At 58.2% G+C, this 22,893-nt stretch overlaps 1 protein-coding gene and 1 long non-coding RNA gene across 2 annotated transcripts in view; one reads left to right on the forward strand and one right to left on the reverse strand.

The window, feature by feature from the left end:
* Nucleotides 1-22,088, reverse strand: ASIC4 (acid sensing ion channel subunit family member 4). Its single transcript, XM_032637979.1, is given in 11 exon segments — nucleotides 1-102; nucleotides 303-407; nucleotides 735-814; nucleotides 891-982; nucleotides 2,177-2,330; nucleotides 4,211-4,267; nucleotides 4,780-4,942; nucleotides 5,133-5,260; nucleotides 5,347-5,491; nucleotides 21,094-21,717; nucleotides 21,720-22,088. Coding segments are annotated over 11 exon segments (2,019 nt in total).
* Nucleotides 15,439-22,893, forward strand: part of LOC116756903 — a 17,236-nt gene continuing 9,781 nt past the window's right edge. Inside the window, exons 1-2 of the long non-coding RNA XR_004350783.1 lie at nucleotides 15,439-15,891; nucleotides 17,523-17,746. This is a non-coding gene — a long non-coding RNA (uncharacterized LOC116756903). The remainder of the gene's footprint in view (nucleotides 15,892-17,522; nucleotides 17,747-22,893) is intronic.

Raw genomic sequence — 22,893 nt, forward strand, 5'->3', positions numbered from 1 at the left:
CTAGCAAGCGAAGTCTTCAAAGAGGCCTCCTGGGGGGTGGTGGTTTGGGAGCAGGCCGCTGGTGCCTCCGCCTTCAGCGCGGCCCTGGCTTGGGCAGGTACTCTGCGAGGCGAAGAGCGGGTGGGACAGGGAGAGCTCACGTGGTACCCCCAGGCCTCACACAGCCAGCCTTACCCTGTCCCCTGGGGCAGAGGCCTCAGGGGAGCCCAGGAACCCCCTCCCGCAGGCTAGTTCAGAAGTTATGGGGGGATTCAGTCCTGGGAGAGGACTCTGACTGTATACTCTACAGCGCTCACCCTCACCTGCTCCTTCAGTTCCTGAAGCCCCAAAGTGGAGATGCCCCCAGTGGCGGTCCGGAGGGGGGTCTTGGGACGACGCCACACCCGCCTCAGTCGGTCCCAGGACACCTGGGGGTTCGGGGTGGGGGGATAGCAGTGGGCTCAGGAAACTCGCTAGAGGAGAAGGACAGGCCCCACCAGGCCCACCTCATAGGACTGGCCCAGCAAACCCCCCCTAGGACGCCCCAGTCCTCTTCACCCATCCCCTTCTCCTGACTCCTCAGCGCGCTCGGGTCTTCCCACCAGTCAGGGGACGCTGGTAAATGACCCTGAGCTTGACCTCCGGCAGTCCAGCTCCACCAGGAAGCCTGCACTGCCCCTCTGCTTTCCCCCCAGCCCCTCCTCCCACCTGCCCCTCCCCATCTGGGTGGCCCCCACCAGGGCCCCATCCCTTGCCTCATAGATGTAGTCTAGGATCTCCAGCAGCGTGAGCACACTGGCTCCAATGAATAAGCCCATCTGTCCCCCGAGGTCCCCTGGGGAGCATGAGAGCAGGGTCAGAGGGGGCAGGCGGGTCTGGTCCAACCCCGTGGAATCGGGGCTGGGGCTCACCCAGCAGGGCTGACAGGCCGTAGGCTGCTCGCTGCTCCATGGCCTCGGATGTCAGGGCTTCAAAAAAGACATCTAGGACCAGGAAGTTCTCCCTGTAGAGACAGGAAGCAGGGTATCCTTAAGGGGCCGTCTTCCTGAGGAGACAGCTGGTGGGACATCCCAGGCCCAGCAGATCCGGATCTGAGGCCCCCCTGTGCCAAGAAGCTCCCAAAAGCTGTGAGGTGAGACAGGCCCAGATGCCTGTCAGCTTCATCTTTTGAGGGCTAGCAAAGGGCCTGGGAGAATAAAACAAAACTCCTGGGCCGGCAAGATTCCCGCTCCCGGCCCCAACCCCGCCTTCTCTAAAGCAGCAAATAGTTTTCACTTTGACCTATCCCCATTCCTCTCTAGAACCTTCAGTGCCTCCCTATTGCTTGACAGTCTACTCCAGAATTCCTCTTCCAGACTTTCAAGACTGCCCATGATCACTCACTGCACTGTACCTTCTTATCCAAACCGCTTTTTTATCTGCTTCTTTCCACACAGCCTCCCTGCTGCTCAGGCTGGTCTTGACATCAGCCCACAGAGCTCTAACTGGGATGCCTCCCCTCTCTCCTCTTCTCACAGACCCAAACCCGGGGCGTTCAGAGGCCCAGCTCATGCCTCCCCTACTTCCCTTATGCACATTCATCTCTCCTGGGGCCTAAGAATCAGTCCCACACCTTCAAACATGGCCCCATCCACAAACTGTGGCATGAGTTTTGTGTTATAATCATCTCTGTCCCCATAGGAGACAGCGCTGGGCTTGGCACTCAGAGGATGCCCAGCATTGGTAGATTGGCTGCAGGGTACCAGGCCCAAGGCTCAGTGGGACTCCTCCTGTGGGCCACCTGGCTCCTCCCCCATCCCTTCCAGTTCCTTTCCCTCTGCACAGCATTCACTGGACATGCATTTAACGGCTGGGGGAGAAAGACACGCAAACAGACGTGCAAAAGACATGCAAACACAAAACAGCGGGTAAATGCAACGACAGAAGTATGTACAGGGTGCTGTGGGGGTGCAGATGAAAGATGTTTGGGCTAAGAAGGGCTCCCCTGGAGGTGGAGACACAGGATGTGACTTGGAGGATGGGTAGGGGTTAGCGAGAAGAAAAAGATCGTGAAAGGCATTCCTGGCAGGAGACTCATTATTAACAAAGATGCGGCCCACTCCCAGCCTCCACCATGCACCAGGCCTGTTGAGGGTGGCCTCCACCACACACAGACACACATTCACAAACTCACACACGCACGCACACACATACATACCGTATGTAGGTCTCATTGCGTTTGTATTTTCTTGCCAGGTACCGGGCTGAGCCCCTGTTGGGGATCCTGACCATGGAGATTTCTTTCCCGTAGCGGGTCAGGTTGCAGGGGGTAGGGCAGAAACATGGGCCTTCGGAGCCCCCACCCAAGGAATCTGCAACACAGAGGCGCCAGCTGCTGTGCGGGGTGGGATGGCCCAGAGGCCCACCGCTGCAGGGAGGAAGCTTAGGGGCTGTCCTGAGGCAGGCACACCCAAACTGAGGGCCCGGTCTGGCCAGCACTGGCACTGGCTGGGAGTCCCTTCCCGGATCAGCTTCAGACCATCCAAGAGAGTGGGCGGAGGCAGAACCCCCAGCACACTCCTATAGGCACATCCCTCTGCTGCCCAGCCCCCTGGGACAGAGAGGTCCTCCTGGCTCAGAGGGAGGGCACGGGCTACCCACCAGAGCTAATTAACCACATGAGGCCTCAGACACATGAGGGGCTTGGAGAGGATGCTGGGATGAATGGGATGTATGCATGTTTTCACGTATGCCTATGGATGAGTGGATGGATGAGTGGATACATGGATGGATGGATGGACGGACAGAAGAACAAATGGGCAGGGTTATTATGCTCAGTATGTTCGCCCCCACAGATCCACTCTCCACTCTCCCCACCTTGCTCTGTCCCAGGATGCTGATCTCTGCCAAATGCATCACCTAGACTCCCTGTCCTATGGCTTTGGGTTGGGTTTGGCCAATGGGAGGCCCCGTCAGGATCACGGGGCAAGGAGGGGAGAGATACCAGGCTTCCTCACTTGTGGTCCTGGCTCACGGCTCCTGTCCATCTCAGACAGCCACAGTTCCCTCTCTGGGTGCCAGTAGCAACCCCTTCCTTTGCCCCTTAAGGTGCGGGTGCAAGAAAGGCTCCTTAGTTCTGTGGAGTCTCACCACCTCTTGTGGTTCCCTTATCCCCACTTACATCTGTTCCTTCATTAAACACGCTTCAATCACCCCTTTGGCAGATGTAGTTGGTGTGTGGGACAGAGAAGGTGTGATTCTACTGCCCCAGCACCTCAAAGCCGCCCCAGTGGCCCCAGCGTCTGGATTACCGCCGAGCTCTCCTGACCGGTCACCCTGTTCCTAGTCTTCCTCCCCGCTTATCCATCCTCACATCTAATCAGGGTCCCCTTCCTAAAATCAGAAGACATTCTTGCCTTGCCTTAAGCCATTGTTGGCTTCCCAGAGCCTCCTCCGCTCTTTCCAAGCCCTCCTTTGTTCTCTGACCTCCAGCCACACTGACCTTTCAAGGGCTCCAGACACACACGCTCTCTCTGGCCACAGGTCTTTAGCACGAGCTGTTCCCACTGCCTAGAACACGTGCCCCCTTTTCACATGGCTGACTCTTCCACATCCTTCCAGTCTCAGCTCATATGTCACTCCCTCTGGGAATCCTCCCTGCCTGCCCAGGTGAGGCTGCATGCCCTTGCTGGGGCCCTGTAGGATCACTGAGGTTCCCCTACACAAGGACTAACACGCGGTGTTGTGAGGCCCGTCCACAGCCCCGCCAGGCGGTAAGCGCTACAAGAGCCGGGCTCTTGTTCCCACTTTTACCCCTGGCCCCAGTGCAGGCTGTAAACACCTGTAGAATGAATAAATGAATGAATGAATGAAGTGTGGATCAGGCGAGACCTATGGACAGATGGGGTTGCCTTACCCACACCGGTAGCCAGCAATACATCTTTTCTCATACCAAGGGAGAAGACATTTCACTTTCCCAGAGAGGCAAGCTCATTGGCTGAAGCAAGATGAGAAGCCCCGCCCTTCACTCTCAGTTCCGGTTCTCTGCAACCCCCCCACCCTACTCTCTCCACCACAACTGCAAAGGTCCTCAGACCCCTGGAGGTACGGGATAAGGCTCAACCCCCAGGAAAAAAAACACCCAGGAAGAGACTGGGAGGAGGGGAGGCAAGGAAGTGAGGACCAGGGTGCACAGAGAGAGGAAGAGGAGGAGGGGGCCGGAGAGGCGGGGAGGGGAGAAGGCAGCACGGACCCAGTGTGTGGTCAGCACACTCGATGTAGATATTTGGCGGGCAGATGGTCTCATTGCCTGAAAGGAGAGAAGATTATTCCTGGAGTCTATAGTTCCATCCACGCTCCCCTCCCATATTCCCAAATGTGGGCACATACATGCATGCACACACATAAAGGTGCACACATGAATCTATACATGCCTGCGCATAGAAGCATGGAGATGTACGCATGCACATATGCACGTAAATCCATGCGTGCTTGCACACACACATGCACATGCATTTGCATGCACGTGTTCAAGCACATGCACACAACCTCAAGTACAAAAGTACAGATATGCACAAGTACATGTACGCATAAATACATATTAACAGGCACACAGACATGCACGTGTGCATCCCATATGCATACGTGAAAACATGCATAAAATCCCGAACACATACCATGTACCCTCACGTGGGCAGAGACATGCACACATGTTGTCATACACGTGCGCCTGCCCCCCTGCACATGAGCAGGGTTCTGCCCTTGGAGGTTCTGGAGCCTGGCAGGGTGACACAGAGAGCTGGCAGGGGGTGGGGTGCCCACCTGGCATGTGCACCATCCGGCAGTGGCAGCGCTGAAGCACGGCCTCCTTTTCACAGCGCAGCCGGCAGGCAGACACACTGTAGGCCGAGTAGCCTTGAAGCTCAGGCTCCCTGAGCCCACTCTCCGCTCGGCAGTTGCCCCAGGGCTGGGGCAGATAGGTCAGCTGCAGAGGTGGGGCATGACGGGGTCACGCACAGACGTCCCACCCGGCCCTCCGGCGCCCACAGCCCCAGTAAAGTCCATGGGAGGGCTGGTGGGATGTGAGCTTCTGGGAGGCAGATCTGGTCAGCATCCCCTCTGAGCCCAAAGGCCCAGCCCTGTGCCTGACCCAGGACCCAGCTGGAGGTGCTCACCCGCTGTTCCTGGCAGGACACAAAGGTCTGGAAACCTGGGGACACGCCGAAGCCCAGCTGGTGGATGTAGGGTGGCTCCTCCTGGCTGTGGATTTGCACTCGGATGCCTGCCTCAAACGACGTCTCGTCTGCACAGTAGAGATGGGCACCTTTGCAAACCCACCCCAGGCAGAGGACCCAGGCTGGAGCCCCTGTCCCTTTCCCGCCTGCGTACTTGTCTCTCTCCAGATGGGCAGGTACTCCTCCTGCTGGATGTCCAGCATGATCTCCAGGCCACTGCCCATGCCCCCCACCCGGCTGGCCAGTGAGCTCTGTGGATCCGCGTTGAAGGTATAACACTTCCCATAGCGAGTATAGACCTGGGAATAAGAGACAGGAGCGGGAGGGGCGGGGGTGTGGAAGGGGGAGATGAAAGACAATGCCTTAGGCTTAGGGTTCCCTGTCCCCTGTGACGGCCACCAGACCTGCCTGGTCACCCCTGTCCCATATCCCAGCAACCAACCAACAGCCCAGCCTCCCTTGAGCTCCATCTTTTCTACTGACATCCTCTCTTAGATGATTAAAAGGCACCTCCAGCTTAACATATCAATAGCAGAACTCTTGGACTTCCCTGGTGGCGCAGTGGTTAAGAATCCGCCTGCCAATGCAGATTCGAGCCCTGGTTCGGGAAGATCCCACATGCTGCGGAGCAACTAAGCCCATGGACCACGGCTACTGAGCCTGTGCTCTAGAGCCCGCGAGCCACAACTGCTGAGCCTGCGTGCCACAACTACTGAAGCCCGCGTGCCTAGACACCGTGCTCTGCAACAAGAGAAGCCACCGCAATAAGAAGCCTGCGCACCGCAACGAACAGTAGCCCCTGCTCACTGCCATTAGAGAAAGCCCGCGTGCAGCAACGAAGACCCAACGCAGCCAAAATAAATAAATAAATAAAAATTTAAAAATTAGCAGAACTCTTGATGTCTTCCCAAATCCTGTCCCCGACCCATTCTCCTCTTATGAGTAAAGGGCCCCACTACCTACCTAGTTTCTCAAGTCAGAATCCCTGAAATCTCCCTCTCCCTGTAGGTTGGTTGCTGGGATATGGGACAGAGGTGACCAGGCATACAATCCAGCTGCTGTCCCAGGCAATATCTATTTAGAATCCATCTACTCTCCTTCCATCTCATGTCCCCCTTTCACCATCATCTCCCCCCGGCCACGGCGGCAGGCTCCTAACTGGTGCCCTTCGTCGGTCTTTGCCTCTCCCTCCAAAGCCATTCACTACACAGTAGCCAGAGTGTTCATTCTAAACTGAGGAGATCCAATCAAGCCACCTGCCAACTTGAAGTCCACCAATGGCTTCCCATTTCCCAGAGCATAAAGCCAAATTCCTTCCCTTGCCTGAAATCTCCACATGAGGTAACCTTTGCCTCTGTCTCCTGCCTTTCCACTCCCAGATCTCTGAGACAAATTCAAACTTTCGGAGCGACTTCCCTGCCCAGGCCTTTGTTCACGCAGTTCCCTCTCCTGGAATGCTCCCCTGCCCCCAGTTGGCATGGCTAGCCGCTCATCTTCTAAGCCTGAGGTCAAGTGTCCCTTCTTCAGGTGCACACTCTTAAACCACACACACGTTCCCAGTGTCAGCCTCCCCTCATCAAACGCACTTGTTGGTTTGCTCAAAGTCCTCATCAAGACCTGAGATGATCTTGCTTATCTGTTTGCCTCCGTGTTCATTGCTCATCTTCCCCCCACTAGAATTCATGCTGCACAGGGGCAATGAGTCCAGCACCTGTTCCAGGGCGGGGCACAAGGAATACTTTAATACGCGGTTCCGCCAGCGCAGAAGCAGCCAATCTCGCTTTTCCTCTGCAGAGCGCCCTCCCATGTGAACACCAGATGGCGCTGCAGCCCCGGAGATGGAAGCCGAGGCTCTGGCGGGGACAGAGCTACCGATGAGAGTTGCGAGCAGCTGGGGTCGGGAGGAGGTTGAGGGAGAGGCAGACGGGAGTTCCCCCCTGCCAGGCTCACCCCACAGAGACCAGCCCCCGGGTCAAACCCATCACAGGCGGTACCTTCCCTGGGGGTAAGGAGGTCAGTGCACTCAATCACTCTCTCTCTCCCTGGCCTCTGTCCCTGGGAACATTTTCACTCTGGTGAAAGCTGGGAGAAAAGACATGAGGCAGTGTAAGGGAAAGGACTCCTAAATGCCTAGCTCCAGAGGGAGGCTGTGGAAGGGAGAGGGCTGGGTGGAGGGCAGTAGGAGCGAGGAGTTCTAAGAACTGGGGGCCTGGGGGTGCCCTCGTTGTGAGGCAGGGTTGTCTCCCATCCCCATCCCCCTAGGTTAATTGCCCTGCTGATTCTCCCCTCTCAAGACAGTTCTTCTATCACCCAAACACCCTGCCTCAGATTCCCAAAACAAAAGCACGCAAATAACAAGAACTGCACAGTTTACAAAACATGGCAGCATCTGCCACCCCATTTCATCTCCTCAGCCACTCTGGTATCAGGTAGGTTTAATTAGCCTGATTAATACAGATGAGGAAACCAGAGCTCAGAGAGGTGATGTGACTTGCCCAAGGTCACACAGCTTAGGGGGAGAGGTGGAACTCATTGAGATGCAAGACCCAAGGTGTTCCCACAATCCGTTGCTGGCAACTCTCCCAACCCAAGCTTACAGCACCCCAAGCCCCGGCTCCTGCTTCAACCACATCCAGCTGAAATGAGACTGGAGTCTCAACGCTCGACCCCTTTTCCTCCATCCCTCCTTCCCTTGCACTCCACTCCTCTATACCTTCCTTACTGTCTTCTCCATATCTGCTGCCTCTCAATTCAATTCCTCACCTGTCCCTCCCCCGCTCCTTCTGCACCCTCGCCACCTTCTGGGTTCCACTCCTTGTCGTTGTCTGCATCACCCCTGCCACGGCTCCCTGTTGTGTGTCCATCTGGGGGCAGGAGTAGGCATTGCTGACAGTCCCAGAGCATCTGCTCTGCCCCAGGCACTGCACTAAATGCTTAATACGCTCTTTCCAATCGAATCTCACAATGATCCTACATCCTACAGATGAGGAAACTGAGGCTCCGAGAGGTTGGCCGATTTGCCAAGGTCTCCAAGGTCAGTGCTTCTCAAACTTTAATGTGCACCCAAAGCACCTGGGGAGCTCGCTAAAACGCAGATTCTGACTCAGTAAACGTGTGTTGGGCAGCAAGACTGAGATTCTGCATTTCTAACAACCTGCTGGTCTGCAGACCGCACCGTGAGTAGAAAGGCCCTGGTCGAAGGGGCAAGAGTCCAGCGAGACAGCCTGACTCTAGACCTGTGCTTTTACATGTCACTGGTGGGAGGAGAGCCCTGAAGAGGGCTGGGGGCAAGATCCCTGTGTCCTCAGTGGTGGGGGAAAGGCAGATGGGGGGAGTATGTAAGTATTTGTCCCAAATCTCAAAGCACTCATCCCCTTCCTATTTTGGGCCAAGAAGATGCTGGAATCAGCTCTTGCTGCTGCAGCCCTTTTTCAGTGTGTGCTCCAGTTGGGAGGCTAAACAAGGCATGGGCTGCATGGGGGAATCCCAGTAGTGAGCTGCTCACTCACGCCCCCCAGTGTGCAGCGGCTGACCCTGACCGCTGGGCACTGTCGTAGTCTCTCCCATGGGACCATGGACTCCCTGAGGCTGGGAGCCCCGTTTCATCATCTTGGTATCCCCAGAGCCCAGTGCAATTTGCAGAAGGAGGAGTGAGGTCGAGGGAAGGAATGCAAAGTGAACATTATCAAACATTCCCACTTTGTACTGGGTCCTGTACTTTTGATCTAGTTTCTCCTTTGAGCCTCCAAGAAAACCACATGAGGTAAGTAAGCATTGTAGCCCCCGTTTCATGTTGAGGAAGCTCAGAGAGGGAAAATGACTTGGCTAAGCGTACACAGCAAGTAAATGACAGCAGAGATTCGAACAGAACTGAGCCTGATGCCAAAGCAGAGTTGGTGCTTATAAAACACCTGGTAGGTGTTCAGTGAATGAATGAGTCTGGTAGCCTCCTGAACCTGGGTGGGGCTGGGGCAGCCACTGAACCTCTCCCTGTACAGGGCAGAGCCAACTGGGAAGGCTTTGGCTCCAATGGCTTCAGATGGTGGTGGCTACCTGGTACGCCTGCCCTTGAGGCGACTGTGTAGAGTGGGGGTGACAAAGCGAGATGGGTGGAAGGACTCTGGGTCTGCTGATGGACAATGGTCTGCAAGGAGTGGACAGGCCAGACTGGCAGGGCCAGGACACCTGCACAGCCCGGGTCAGGCCCGAGTGCAGGGCAGAGCAGAGCATTGCCCTGGAGACGGTCCCTGGGCCAGGCAGGCAGCAGCGGGTGGAGCCACCAGCTCCTAAGTGGCAGAACTCTGGTAGCAGCACAGCCCACAGCTTCTTCCATGGAGACGGCACGGCTGCTCTGCCACAGGGTCCCACTGGCTGTCCACTGCTCTCTCCTGAATGGCCCCAGAGGAGGGTGTGTGGACAGGAGTTGAGGGTCCAGAGTCCAGCCACGGAAAGGGGCAACTCCTAGGCTAGGATGTGCCCTGATGGGCCAAGGGGCTATTTCCAGATCCCCCCCCACCAGCCTCAGCCTCTGGGCCCTGTCCCCATCTCAGAGCCCACCTTCTTCCGTCTGGCTCTCCCTCTTCTCGGCCCTCCCTTGCTCTCTGCCTTCACTCCTAGGTCCATCCCCCTGGCCCTGGGCTGAAGCCCTCCAGACCTAGGCTGGACGGGTTCTAGATAGGTCTATGTCCATGCTGCAGGCAGACCCGTGGACCAGCTTCCTTCCTGCCAGCCCTCTGCCTGTCCCTCTCGGACCACCTCCCCTTTAGTGTTGGCCTGGACCCTGCCCTGGGTCTGTCCATCTCCCTAGCCTCGGTCGCCTGATCTGTCTCTCTCTCAGGTCTTTCTCCATCCTCCTGGCCTGTCTGTCCTCAGCATCTGATCAGTTATCCATCTGGCCTGTGTCTCTGTCCCTTGCCCTCTGTCAGCCTGTCTGTCCCCCTGGCCTCGTCTTTCTCCCATTGGCCTGGCTGCCCCCCAGCCTCTGATCAGTTATCCATCTGGCCTGTGTCTCTGTCCTTTGCCCTCTGTCAGCCTGTCTGTCCCCCTGGCCTCGTCTTTCTCCCATTGGCCTGGCTGCCCCCCAGCCTCTCTGTTCTTTTGCCCGCTGCATCTCTATACTGTTTCCTTTTCTCTCTATTCTCTAGTCTAGGTGTCCAGTCACTGACTCTTGTATTCCTCCTCTTGACTTTTCCCTGGGCCTAAAGCCACCTCCCCAAGCCAGGAACCCCTCCCCAGGCGCCCTTCCCTCCTTCTCCCTGCCCTCCCCTCCAGGTCTGCCCTAGACAATGATCAGGGTCGGAGAGATCCGTCCAGAGCTTGCTCCTCTGAGCAGTGGCTTCTCTCTCAGTCCCTTGAGTTCCATCTGTCCACAGCTCCCGTTTCCTCGCATTCTTACCCACCCCTCCCCAACCCCTCATCCTCCCTGCAGTCACGGAGCCCACAGGGTTAACAGGCAATTAGCAGGGCCAGGGCTCAGAGCGGTGGGGGAGAGGGCTCCTCCGGGCCGCCAGGAGATAAGAAGCAGTCAGGAACAGCCAAGGCTGGGCTAATCCCAGCGCTAGTCTGCAGCCTGGGCTTTATCTCCAGCGCCTTCTGGGCACCCTGCCTCTGCCAAGGCCTTGGCACCTCCCCCCAGCCCTCTTTTCCATGGCTGCTTTATCCCTCCAAATTCCATCAGCCCTCTCCTGATGTGGTCCGGCCCCATGCCTCTCACTTAGGCCCCTGGAACAAACTCCCCTTAATCCTGCAGTGCCCTGGGGTCCAGAGTGGGCCAGTGGAAGTGGGTACATCTTCATCTGCCCTGGGCTGTGGCTAGCATCCCAATTCAGATGGCCCTGGGGCCCCAGCTTCACTCAGGGGTGGCCCAAGCATCCAGATTCAAAGCCTTCTCCTCTGTCCTCGCCAGGGAAGATAGTACCAACTCAGAATGCCTAAGGTGTCTGCGCTGGTCAGACCTGGGAGGTAACTCAGTCCAAACCCTCACTGTACAAAGGCCAAATTGGAAGCCTAGAGATGGCAAGGGACATATCCAAGGACATACAGAAAAAAGAGGGCACGTTCAGAACCTGAGTCCAGTCCCCCGTCCCCCACTGGGCCCCAGCATTCTCCACTAACCTCCATCACCCCGCTGGGGGTCAGTAGACCCTGATCCCAGCTCTGGCTCCACCAGTGACAGCTGTGTAACCTTGGTTAGTAAAGTGATTTTTTTACTTCTTTGGTCCTCAGTGTCCTCATCCGTCAAGTGGGGATAGAAATTCCTGCTCGACTTATTTCACAGGTCGGTTATAAGTCTCAAAAGAAATGAAGTAGGTGAAAGGCATTTGCAAGGTAACATCAAATACGTGGGGCCTCAATATTAGTAATAAGAGTGTTGTGGAGACCAGTAAGGCCCAAACTGGGGCAGAGATCGACCACTGAATATGGTGCTGATAAAGGAGCCACCTAAGCTTCATAACGTGGAAAAACGGGTGCACATTTTGGAGCTGACAGAATAGGGTTCAAATCCTGGCTCTGCCACCAGCCTTGAACAAACAACCTTGCATGGCGATTGAACCTCTCTGAGCCTCAGTTCACTTAGCAGTAAAAGGGGGAATGGTAATTCCTCCTCCTAAGGTTAGTAGTGAGGATCAGAGAAGTCCAGAGGGATGCGCGCAAGGTTCTCAAGAAAGCAGGGGAGCCCATTTAGGGAATCTTCTTGCCACGATGGTGCGGCCATTTGATCTTGGCTCCCCACTGGGCCCATTCTCACACGGCATCAAGCACCTTGGTAAAGGCCCTCTCAGCAATTGTGGGAGAGGATGGAATTCTGTCAGAGCAAACCCCCCAGGGTCTGAGATCTGGCTCTCCTATCAGAGGAGGGTACAGGCCTGCAGCCCTGCCCTTACTGTCTGTGGGATTCGGGTTCAGTCATTTAACCTCTCTGACCCGCCACTTTTCATCTGTAAAATAGGAATAATAATAGGCATGTCAGAGGTGTTATGAGGAAAGAGATAATGTACACAGATAATAGCCACAGTTAACATTTATTCAGTGCTTACTCTGTGTCAAGCACAGTCCTAAGCCTTTTATATCAATTAACTCCTTGATTCTCACAAAAACCCTCTACTGGAGGTTTCTAAACATCTCCATTTTACAGACAAGACAGTGGAAGTCCAGAGAGGGTAAGGAGCTGGCCAGAGTCACGTGACGTGGCAGAGGAGGGGACCAGGTGATCTGCCACTGGACTCTGTGCTCACAGCCACTGCGTGCTGAAACATACCCGGCACAGCCCCAGTGAATAGGAGGTGCTTAAGAAATGGTGGGTGGGGACTTCCCTGGTGGCGCAGTGGTTGGGAATCCACCTGCCAGTGCGGGGGACACGGGTTTGAGCTCTGGTCCAGGAAGATCCCACATGCCGCGGAGCAACTAAGCCCGTGCACCACAACTACTGAGCCCGCGTGCCACAACTACTGAGCCCGCGCGCCTAGAGCCCATGCTCCACAAGAGAAGCCACTGCATTGAGAGGCCCGCACACCGCAACAAAGAGTAGCCCCCGCTCGCCGCAACTAGAGAAAGCCCACGCGCAGCAACGAAGACCCAACGCAGCCAGAAATAAATAAATAAATGAATCAATTTATTTAAAAAGAAAAAAGAAATGGTGGGTGTTCACATCACACTTACTTGTCCAACACTGTTCCTTGAGCCTGTACAGTGTGCCAGGTACTATGCTTGCTGCTGGGGATGATTCGGAGAACAAAAATCATTGGTCTCTGCCCTGAGGGAGTTGGCTGTCTGGCCCCAAAGGCATTCATTCATTCCAAAAGTGTTTATTGAGCACCTAGGCTGGGAGCCAGGTATACAGCAGTGGTGAACAAAGCACACAAAACCAACAAGCCCAGGGATAGGCAAATCACTACTTGCTGGGATAGGTGGTATGATAGGGAGACCAATCCAAGTCCCCTGAGAGCGGAACGGGAATTCGACTTGGGTTGGAGAGTATAAAGCTTCCCAGAGCAAGTGCACTCATCCACCCAGGAAGGGCATCCGATCACACCACAGTCAGACACAGGGAGAATACCCCCCCACCCCACCCCACCCCGGCCCTAGTGCGCCTGCCCTCCCCCACAGGGTCAACGTAGCATCCCCCCAGCCCCCAGCCACCCAGGTGCTCTTCAAGGCGACTTCATCTCCAAGGTAGAAGTGCTTGTGAGTCTAGGAGGAAATGGGCACGACGTTTGAGCAAAGGTAAATGCGTGGGCACTAGTGGAGAAGTAGGAGACAGTCAAGGCCGTATGACTCCAGGCTGAGGCCGAGCTGGAAATGGGAGCCCGGAGCCCTTGGGGCCGTGGAAGAACACGGTGATCTCAGGGAGCGCCGCGTCTCCACTGGAGAGGAGAGAGCGGGGCCTCCAGGACGCAGGTAAACAGCCAAACCTGTTCCCGGGTAGCGACCGCATAGGCCTTAAACCCTAGAAAGTCAGTTTTGCAGACGGGAATATTGTTAATTTGTAACGAAGTCCTTCCCTGACGTTCCAGCCCTCGATGCAAAGTTATTCGTTAAGAGCTTGCCTACACAGTGGATCGCATCCGTGTCCAGGAGGGAGTTCAGGAACCGAGACCCAGGAGGTGGAGGAGATGGAGGAGGTGGGTGAGTGCGCCCGAGCCTCCAGGCTGGGCCCAGCCGCACCCAGAAGGCCGCACCCACCGCCTCGGGCTCCTCGCCGCCCCCCTCCTCCCTCCCGCGGGGCAGGCATCCATCGCGGCGCCCGGGCGCCCTCCCTCCGGTCTCCTCTGGGCTCCTCCGCTCTCCTCCCGGGCTTTGCCTCATTTGCATTCCTCCGGCTCCCGGCTCCTCGGCAAAGTGACCTCCGCACACAGCCGCGCCAAAGGCTTCCACCGCGGAGGAAGACACCGCCTCCCGCCGCGCTCCGCGGCCGGGGAGGAGCGAGGCGCGCGAGCCGGCACGGCGGGGCGGCGGCCCGGGCCCCAGCGGATGGATGCGTAGGGAAAGGCCCGGTGCCGAGGGGCGCAGAGGGACTCGGATGGGATTTGAACCCGCGGCCTCAGATCCTCAGCGGGGCGGGAGTGGGACGTGGAGGTCAGCACAGGCCGGCGAAGCTGCGGCCCCGAAATGGAACCCCAGCTTGGAACCCGGGGCTCCCCGACACCCCGTTTGCTCCCCCTGAACCCCTACTGGAGAGGAGCCAGCCCTACCGGGCAGTCGCCCAAGGGCCCCCAGCCCTTCCGGGGGCCTCCTCAGCCCCCAGCCCCGCTCTCCTGGCCCGCCGAGCCGCCTCCCCTCCCCCCCTTTTGTATTTACACCTTTCACACATTTGTAAAGCTATTATCCTGTCCACGCTTAGTCACCGCTGAGCCAAGCGCCACGGATTTAGCTCCTTTAATCTTTCCTCCTAAATCAATCCTCCGTTTCCCCTTAATCATCCCGTGGCTCCTCTCTGAACTCTCTTGCTGCTGCCTGTGCCTGTCTTTCTGGAACTGTTCCCCCTCTGACTGAAAATGGGTGTCCCAAGGGCATGGTGAACATTTGCGGGGGGGAGGTTGGATTTTCAGCGCTGCCAACCCCGGCCTCGGGGCCTGAGAGCCGGGGAAGAATTGCAGATACCCGCTCCCTCTTCTGGAAAACACACAGCACTCTGAAGCCTCTTATCTCCACCCACGGGGTCTCTGTCCTCCTCCTGCCTTCCCACCCGCCATTCATGTGGGATGGCTCCGAGACCCTAAGCCTCCACCAGGATTTACAAAAAAACAAAAACCCAAAACCCTCAGGCCTCCTGTCCACGGTTCTGGCTGTCCCCACCCCCTCTGCCCAGCTGCTCCAAGGAGGTGGCATTGCCAGGAGAAGGACAGGGAAACACTGATAACACTCAGCCCGAGGCTGCCCTCTCCTTCCCTCCTCCAGGGAGGCTGTCCATCTCTCCCCACCACCCTGAGTCTCCACCCCGCATTCACTCCTCCTCCTCCGCCCAGTGACCTCAGCCCGAGTAGTCCTAGTACTCCTTGGGGCGCTCCTGCCTCCCTGCCCCCTGGTCCTGGTCCTTTCTGTCCCTGGCCTGGGCTTGGCAGAGACAGGCCTGCCACCAGCCGCGAGAGGGAGCAGATTCCTCCCGAGAAGCAGAAGGGCCGGGGTGGGGGTCCAGGAAGGAGCACGGGTAGAAAGAGGGAGGACAAGAGGGAAACGCGGGGGCTATTTCTTCAAATGCTAATCAGCATCTTCCGGCAGTGCCACGAGAGGCTGAGCTGATAACGAGCCCAGCTCGGGGCTGACGCCTGATTAATGAAGAGGCCACGGGGCTGCAGAGCAGGGCCAGGTGGGGCACGTCCCTCCTGGCATTCCCCGTTGCCCTTGCAGGCCAGCCCCGGGGAACAGTCACAGTCCCTGCCGCTGGTTGCTGGGCTCAAATCCCCCTCCAGCAACTCCACCGGCCAATGGGAGGCGGCCAGGCTGAGAGCGCCCCCTCCAGGAGGGCCTGAGGGGCAGCAGCCGGCAGTGGGGCAGGCGGTGGGGAGGGCAGGCACGCTGGGTCCTGCAGTCTGGAGTTGTAGCTAGCCCTCTGAATGTTTTTGTTACTCAGAAAATTTTTAATTAAAATAATCAAGACTCGGGGCTTCTCTGGACAAATTGGAAGACCCCCTAACACCGGGCATCCCTGACCACAGGGCAACAGTTAGCTGGGGCTGAGAAACAGCTGCTCCCTTCAAGGGTAAGTGACCTTCACTTCCCCTCATACCCCACCCTTCCCTACTGTGTGCCTTCTCCGACCTGATCTGCCTGGCTCCCGAAGGCAGGACCACCCCTGAACTAGATGTTAAACTAAATGTTCTCAAGGTTCACGCCTCAGGAGAAGGTGGGGCCGGAGGGCACGGAGGGCTGGGCTGGGAGCGAGGGTCTGAGGTAAGCTTGTCGGGTAGATGAGAGGCCGCAGTGGGAATCCTCTCCCTTCCTGAGTCACGGGGGCAAGGGGCAGCCCTCAGGCCCTCGGCGCCAGTGGCGGAGGCCTGGAGTTGGGATGTCTGTGGAGTAGCCCCTCCCACAATCAAGGAGTGGGTGCAGAGACTGTCAGTACCGGCCTGACCACACCAGGGAAGGGGCGGGCTCGGGAGGAAGCTTGCAGAGAAGGCCGGGGATGGCGGAGGAGCCTGGAATTGTGGGCTGGGGGAGCCAGAGAGTGATGGAGGGCTGGCAGGCAGCTCCCTCTGCCTCAGAGCCGTCCTGACTGAGCTGGGGTGGGGCTGGGAGAGGAGGGAAGGGGGCAGGGAGGAGGACTGCCCAGCTGGAATAGGCCTTGTCTAATTGTGCCTGATTAGCAGAGAGGAAGAGAACAGGGCGAGGGATTAATAGTCACGGCAGTCACCAGCGTGTGGGGAAGGAGGGCTGGGAGGCGGGGAGGGAAGGCTGACAGCCCGAGAGGGGATAGAAACAGGGAAGTGCCCACAGGTCTCTGGTCACCTGCACCTCCAGGGGCTGCCTGGACCCCGGAGGACCCCACAGAGAGGGGCTGGCCCTCCCCCTGCCTCCTCGTGGATTCTTTACCTTCCCCATGCCTCAATTTTCCAGACAATAGAATGGAAAAGACCAAGGTCACGTCCTGCACCTGGGAAGAAAGGTGTATCTGTTCGGTGGTGTTTCCAGACACCTCGATGTCCCCAGACACAGGCCCCATCCTCAGCTCCACCGGGGACCTCGGCCCGGAGAGTGTAGATGGCCGGACTTCTGATCACAGCCTACCACCATCACTTTATACCCTTTGATGCCCGTTGGAAAGCCTAGCCCTGCCCAACCTGGCAGCCTGAACCACGCCCCCGGGACCACCTAGAGCAGCACTGTCTGATATGGCAGCCACTGGGCACGCTCCGCTGTTTGAATAGAAGCTTCACGCTCTCTGTCGCACTAATCACACTGCAGATGCTCACTGGCCTGTGTGGCTAGTGATGACCACGTTGGACAGCGCAGATGCAGGACATTTCCGTCATCACAGAGTGTCCTGTGGGACAGCACGGATCTCAAGTGTATGCACTGCTACACATGCACACGCATGCCTGAGTACTGGGGAGGGTTGGGAAGCATGGGGATGCTATAACAGGGTGGGGGGCGGAGGCTTGAGGGTCAAGAGAGGAGGAAGGCTAGGTGATGGAGACTAGCGAAGATGCCAGCACCTAGGTTGGAAAACAGCAGGTGGTGCTGGGAACAGTCAGGTTAAAGAGAGCCAGGAGTTGGGGTGGTGGCATTTCTAACAGCTGACACTCTGAGTGCACGTGATGTGTGTGCCAGGCAGTGTGCTACGCCCTTTACAGCCACCTCTTTTAATCCTCACAACCACCCGAATTTTTTTAGGTTCTAATATTCTATATCACGAATACAGAAACTGAGGCTCACAGAAGCTAACTTCTCCAAGGCCACCCAGCCAAGGTTTGAGCCCAGACCGTCTGGCTCCAGAACCCACACACTTGACCACTCCACCGTACAGTCCCCAGCTGAGAGGAGACGCTGGAATTTAGAGCCACATTTTACAGCTGAAGAAACGAAGCCTAGGAAGAAAGAGTGATTTCTGCCTTCTAGTAAGTGGGCAGGCTGGGAGCAGCCGCAGGGGGGAAAGTATAGAGGGGGCTTGGCACGCTGGCCTGGGGGAGCGGACGGCGGTAGGAATTGAGGAGGAAGAGAGAACATATAAGTGGTGGTGGAGGTGGGAGTGGGTTGGTATGAGACTGGGTGAGGAGGGGGGCGGCAAAGAGAAGAGATGGGGTGAGCTGGGTGGAGGGGCATATGGGTGGAGAGGTGGAAGCATCACTCCTCTCCCTCGCCTCTCTCCCCTCCCCTCCTCTCCAAACCTCGCCCAGGCTGCTTCATCCATTAAGCCTTCCCAGCCCTCTTCAGCCCAGAATGGCCCCTCTCTCTGAACCCAGGCTCTTACTATCCATGTAACCTCGTTTGGCAATTAATCCCGGCACCTCCTGACACTGCTTGCATGGCTGGTTAACTCTTCCATTGGTAAAGCATTTTAAGTGTCCCCATCCCAGCTCCACCACAAGACTGGAGGCTGCTTGAGGACAGGGACTGGGGACCAGGGCTCCCCTTCTTTGTTCTCCACCACAGCACCTGGCAGCGAGCCTGGCACATAGTAGGTGCTCAGAACTCCGTGTTGATTGAGTGACTGATTGGGAATCAGTGAGGGGATATTAGGGAGCATGGGGGTGAGAGCGACTGCAGTGGTAACAGAAGCAAGAGCGGCAGCTGAGGGGACTGGGGGAGGGCATTTTACCCGGAGTAAAAATAGGCTGGAAAATGTGACATTTATTAACTTGGATTCCGGAAGAAAGGTCACAGCAGAGTGGGGAGTGGGAAGGAGGAAATGGGGAAAGCAACAGAAAACATATACCTTCCCCAAAGCGCGTCGTTGTCTCTGACCATCTCAGCACACGTGCCCTGGCAGGTTCCCACCACTGATTCCTGCACCCATCACCCCTCCATCGATCCCAAATCCCCATCATGGGCTCCATATTCTCACCACGGAGTCTACTGTGGGCCTCATGTCCTCATCAGAGACCCCTGATGTCTTTGTCTCCATACCCCTTCTCCAGTCTTGCCCACACAATACACCCCCATCTTCCCCGTTACCGTGGATCATCCCATCCCAACCATAATCCCAGACCCTTGTAAACTGGCAGCAGACTCAGCCTTAGAATGCCAGGTCCAAGGGAGAGTTACACTCAGCACATGGGGGGTGGGGTTTGGGCAGAAGGGTATGGGGACTAGGCTGAGTGGGGGGGACAGGAATTCCCCAGGGGACAGGTGGGTCCAAGGGGAATCCCTGACCCCCCCGTGCTTGCTTTGCTTCTCTGCCCCTCATTGTCCTGCCGCAGCCCCAGAGCAGAGACCCACAAACTTCTGTCCTTTTCTCTCCATCCTCAGGGTACGAAAGGGCCTGTGGGATGTCCACCCTCACCTCTGCCTGGCCATCCCCAGATTCACAGGGACTCGCCAGCTTTAATCAGGGGGCTCCCTGTTCCCATATCCTCCAGGCACCTCCTCCTTTCCTGGAGGCCAGGCAGCTACCCCCAGCCTCCCTCACCTTGCTTCCTTGCCCCTCTATCTCTTCCTCCCCTCCCCTCCCCTCCCCCCGAGGCTTCATTACTCTTCCTCTTGCCCTTCCACCCCTCACCGGGGCCTGGGACACAAACTCCCACTCAGGGACACAAAGGCCCCATTGATTTCTGCCCCAACAGCACCTGCTGACACGGGCTCTGTCCCCACCCCCAAAACTCAGGAGTGACGATGTCTCACAGAGGAGCCCCACGGACCCGAAAGGCCACATTCACACACTGCTCCTTAGGGACAATCGCTTTGAGAGCTTTGAATTTTTCCTGGAAGAAGGGGTGTGCAGCTGGACAACAGGCCCCCGCCATCCCCTCCCCGCCCCGGTTCCTCTCCCAGCACATCCTCCTTCTCGTCCCTTCCTCCATTTCTACGCAACTCCCGCCACCCAATGGCAGGAGGACCCCGAGGCTGCAGGCATGGTGGGGGCAAGAACACGGGTGGAGCACGTTTCCTGGTGCTATTGAGGCAGTGAGTGAATGAGAGCCCGCGTGCGGGCACCGGGCCACGAGAAGGAAAAGGTTCCCATCTGGGGCTGGAGCTGGAGGCTGGGCTGGATGGGCACCACGTCGATGCCATGTATTTGCACATGCGCTGGGCGGTGGTCACAAGAGTGAAAACACACCCCACACACACCACACGTACACAATGCCGGGGGTAAACTGTGGACTGGGGACAGCAACTCAAGCACCAGGAATAATAGACAGCCTGTGACTATGGGTGAACGGAGCACCGACAGACAGACAGCATACAAGACACACACCCCACACACACCTCACACACCCGATTGTGGGAGGTGTGCATGGGAGGGTAGCCCAAGCCAACACTCCACTCCACTCCACTCCACTCCTCGTGAGAGTGTGTGTGTGTGTGTTTGCACATATGTGAGAGACGGGGAGCAGGGGCTGAGGCAGGTGGGGGTGTCACAAGAGGGGACACCATCCACGGTGTGACCCTGTCCTCAGCAGCTTAGTAAGAGCTGGGATGTGGGCAGCTCTCTGGGTGCGTGGGTGTGCAGGTGTGCACGTGAGTGTAGTGACAGGGACACTGTGTGTGAGAGAGTGTGCAGGAAACTATGTCCCCATGGGGTAGGGGTGTGTGTGTGTGCTGGGCAGCAGTGAGGGTGAGCCATGCACCTAAGAGTGAATGAGTGACCCTCAGTGTAAAAGCCAGAGCCGGGCAAGAACCAGGAAACAGAGGGAGGGCCTGCAAAGCGGGAGAAGCTGGAGGGGCAGCGTGAAAGAGGGATGTGTGAGTGAATCAGTGAAAGGGGGTGTGTGAGAGAGACACTGGCACCCAGTGTACGCGAAGATCGGCTCTGTCCAGCCTGCCTGCCGGGCCAGCTCCCCCAGAGGCAGCCCTGAGTCCCCCCTTTGCTGGAGCCCCCAGAACACCCTCTCCCCATCGCCCTTGTTGGGTGGGGAGAAGAATCCAGTGGCCACAGGAGAAAAGGAGAGCAAGAGAAAAGCGGGGGTCACTTGGTCCGGCTGTGGCATGGTGCATCCCTCCCCTGCAAGCTGACCAGCTTCTGGGCCCCCGGGCCCACTCCAGGACCCTTGGCCCCCAGACCTAGGCTCTGCAGCGGCGGCAGAGCCCGAAGAGAGTGGCAGCAGCAGCACGGTAAGCCCCCACAAGCGTCCACTGCTCCATGCTGGGGAGCCCGAGGGCAACACCGGGCATGGAGGCGACACGAGGCCAGCCTCTGGCGGCGGCAGGAGGGGAAGCCCTGATGAGGATGCCCTGCGCACCACTCCCTCCCCCACCGCCAGCCTCTGGCCACCTCAGGCTGGGCGGGCCAGCTGGCAGGACTCACCACGGAGAAGTTGCTGGCGGAGCAGTGGTGCCCGCTGAAGTTGCAGCTCTTGAGCATATCCGCGAGCTGGTGGCCAGTGCGGTTGAGGATGTCTACCATGTCGGGCTCCGGGTAGCGCAGGCCAGCGGCACGGTGCCCGTCCCGGTCTTTGGGGGGCAGCCCAGTCAGATTGGCCAGGTGGAAGATGTCGGCGTCGCTGAGTGCCGAATGCCGGAAACGGTTGATGTTGCAGAGGGTGACGGCCGGGAAGCCCGCCACTGGGGCTGGGGCAGCCGGGTCCATTACCACCAGGTGAGGCCGGGTCAGGTAGCCCCGGGCGAGGCCGGCCGCCTGGTACAGGAAGGCAGCCAGCGAGGTGAGTAGGGCCAGTGCCCACAGGGTTCTGCGCAGTCCATGGGGGCCTGGGCCACAGGCCCGGCCCAGCCCGTGCAGAGTGCTGGTGCTGGCAAAGGTGGCCAGGTCCCGGGGGGCTGCTGCCCCCCGCGCGGCCCCCAGGAGGCTCTGCTCATCCCCTGCCTCCTTCTCCTTGGGTTTCGCATCCTCCCCTGCAAATTTGATTTTGCACACAATCTCGATCGGCATCTGTGCCCAGCTGCTGGGACTGGTTGGAGCCTACCTGCCCCTGTCCCTCCCTGGCCAGCAGCCCCTGGTGCCCTCCGGAGTGGCTGCGGGGGCAGCGGCTGCTCTTCTAAACTCAGGGCAAACGGGAAGAGGACGGGGACAGGGTGGGGGCCTGAGGTGGGGGAGTCACTCCCACTCCCGGCGACTCCGCAGCCCTGGCGCTGCCGCTGCCGCTGCCGCTGCCGCTGCCGCTGATGCCTCTGCCGCCGCTTGTCTCTCTCCTCGATCGTCTCCTTGTGGCTTCCCTTATCAGCACCGGCACAGCTGTCAGCCCCTGCGTGTGTCCCTGCGAGCGAGCGAGCGAGCGAGCGAGGGAGCGAGGGAGCGAGCGCTGCTCCGCCACGCCGCGCAGCCCCAGCCGCTCTGCTCAGCATGTGCTCCGGAGCCCACCCCGTGCTTAATAATTCAGGACATGTCAACAGCGTTTCACCGGCGGCACGGGCGGCAGGAGCCAGGCCAGGGGAGGGGGCAGCCCCTAGCCCGGGACAGGGATCGCCCGTCCCTGCTGCCTGAGACCTCGTCGGGATAGCCCCAAACTTGCTACACCCTAGCCATTCGTGGGGTCCCCGCATGGCCCCACTCCCAGGCCACCCGGGGAGGAGGGTTGCACCCGGAGTCCTTTGCTCATTCTGCCACTTTTCTGGACCGCACCCCAGGAAGGGTCAGCCGACTCCATCCCCGACCTCCTGGCCTCCCTGACTCCTGACTGCAGCCACCCAGCCACCACCTGGCCCCACTACCCCACTCACGGCGGCTTCCAGAAACTCCTTGGGAGAGCCACTTGTTTGAATGAGGCAGGGGAGGGGAGGGCAGAGCAGAGAAGGGCAGGCGAGACAGACAAGGGGACAATGGTGGCTCCACCAAGATTCTTGGCTTCCCTGCAGCTTTGCTCCCGACTTAACACCCACCATACCCCTGCCCCCTCTGGGATGCTGGCCGCCCTCTCCCCGACTTCACCTCCACCCCCGAAACTCAGTGTCTCATGTGTCTGGGACAGAGGGCACCCTGGCTGACTTGCACATCTGTGGCCGCTTTGCTTCGCCAAATGTTTCCCAAATCCCTTGCCAGGCCGGGGGTTGGGGGCGCGTGTTGGGTGGACAGGCCAGGGAGCAGAGGAGGTGTGATGTGGTGAGAGGGTATGGAACGGAGGTCAGGAAGAGCCCACATGGGGATGGAGAG

The sequence above is a fragment of the Phocoena sinus genome, chromosome 7 (genome assembly GCF_008692025.1).
Source record: "Phocoena sinus isolate mPhoSin1 chromosome 7, mPhoSin1.pri, whole genome shotgun sequence".
Lineage (NCBI taxonomy): Eukaryota > Metazoa > Chordata > Mammalia > Artiodactyla > Phocoenidae > Phocoena > Phocoena sinus.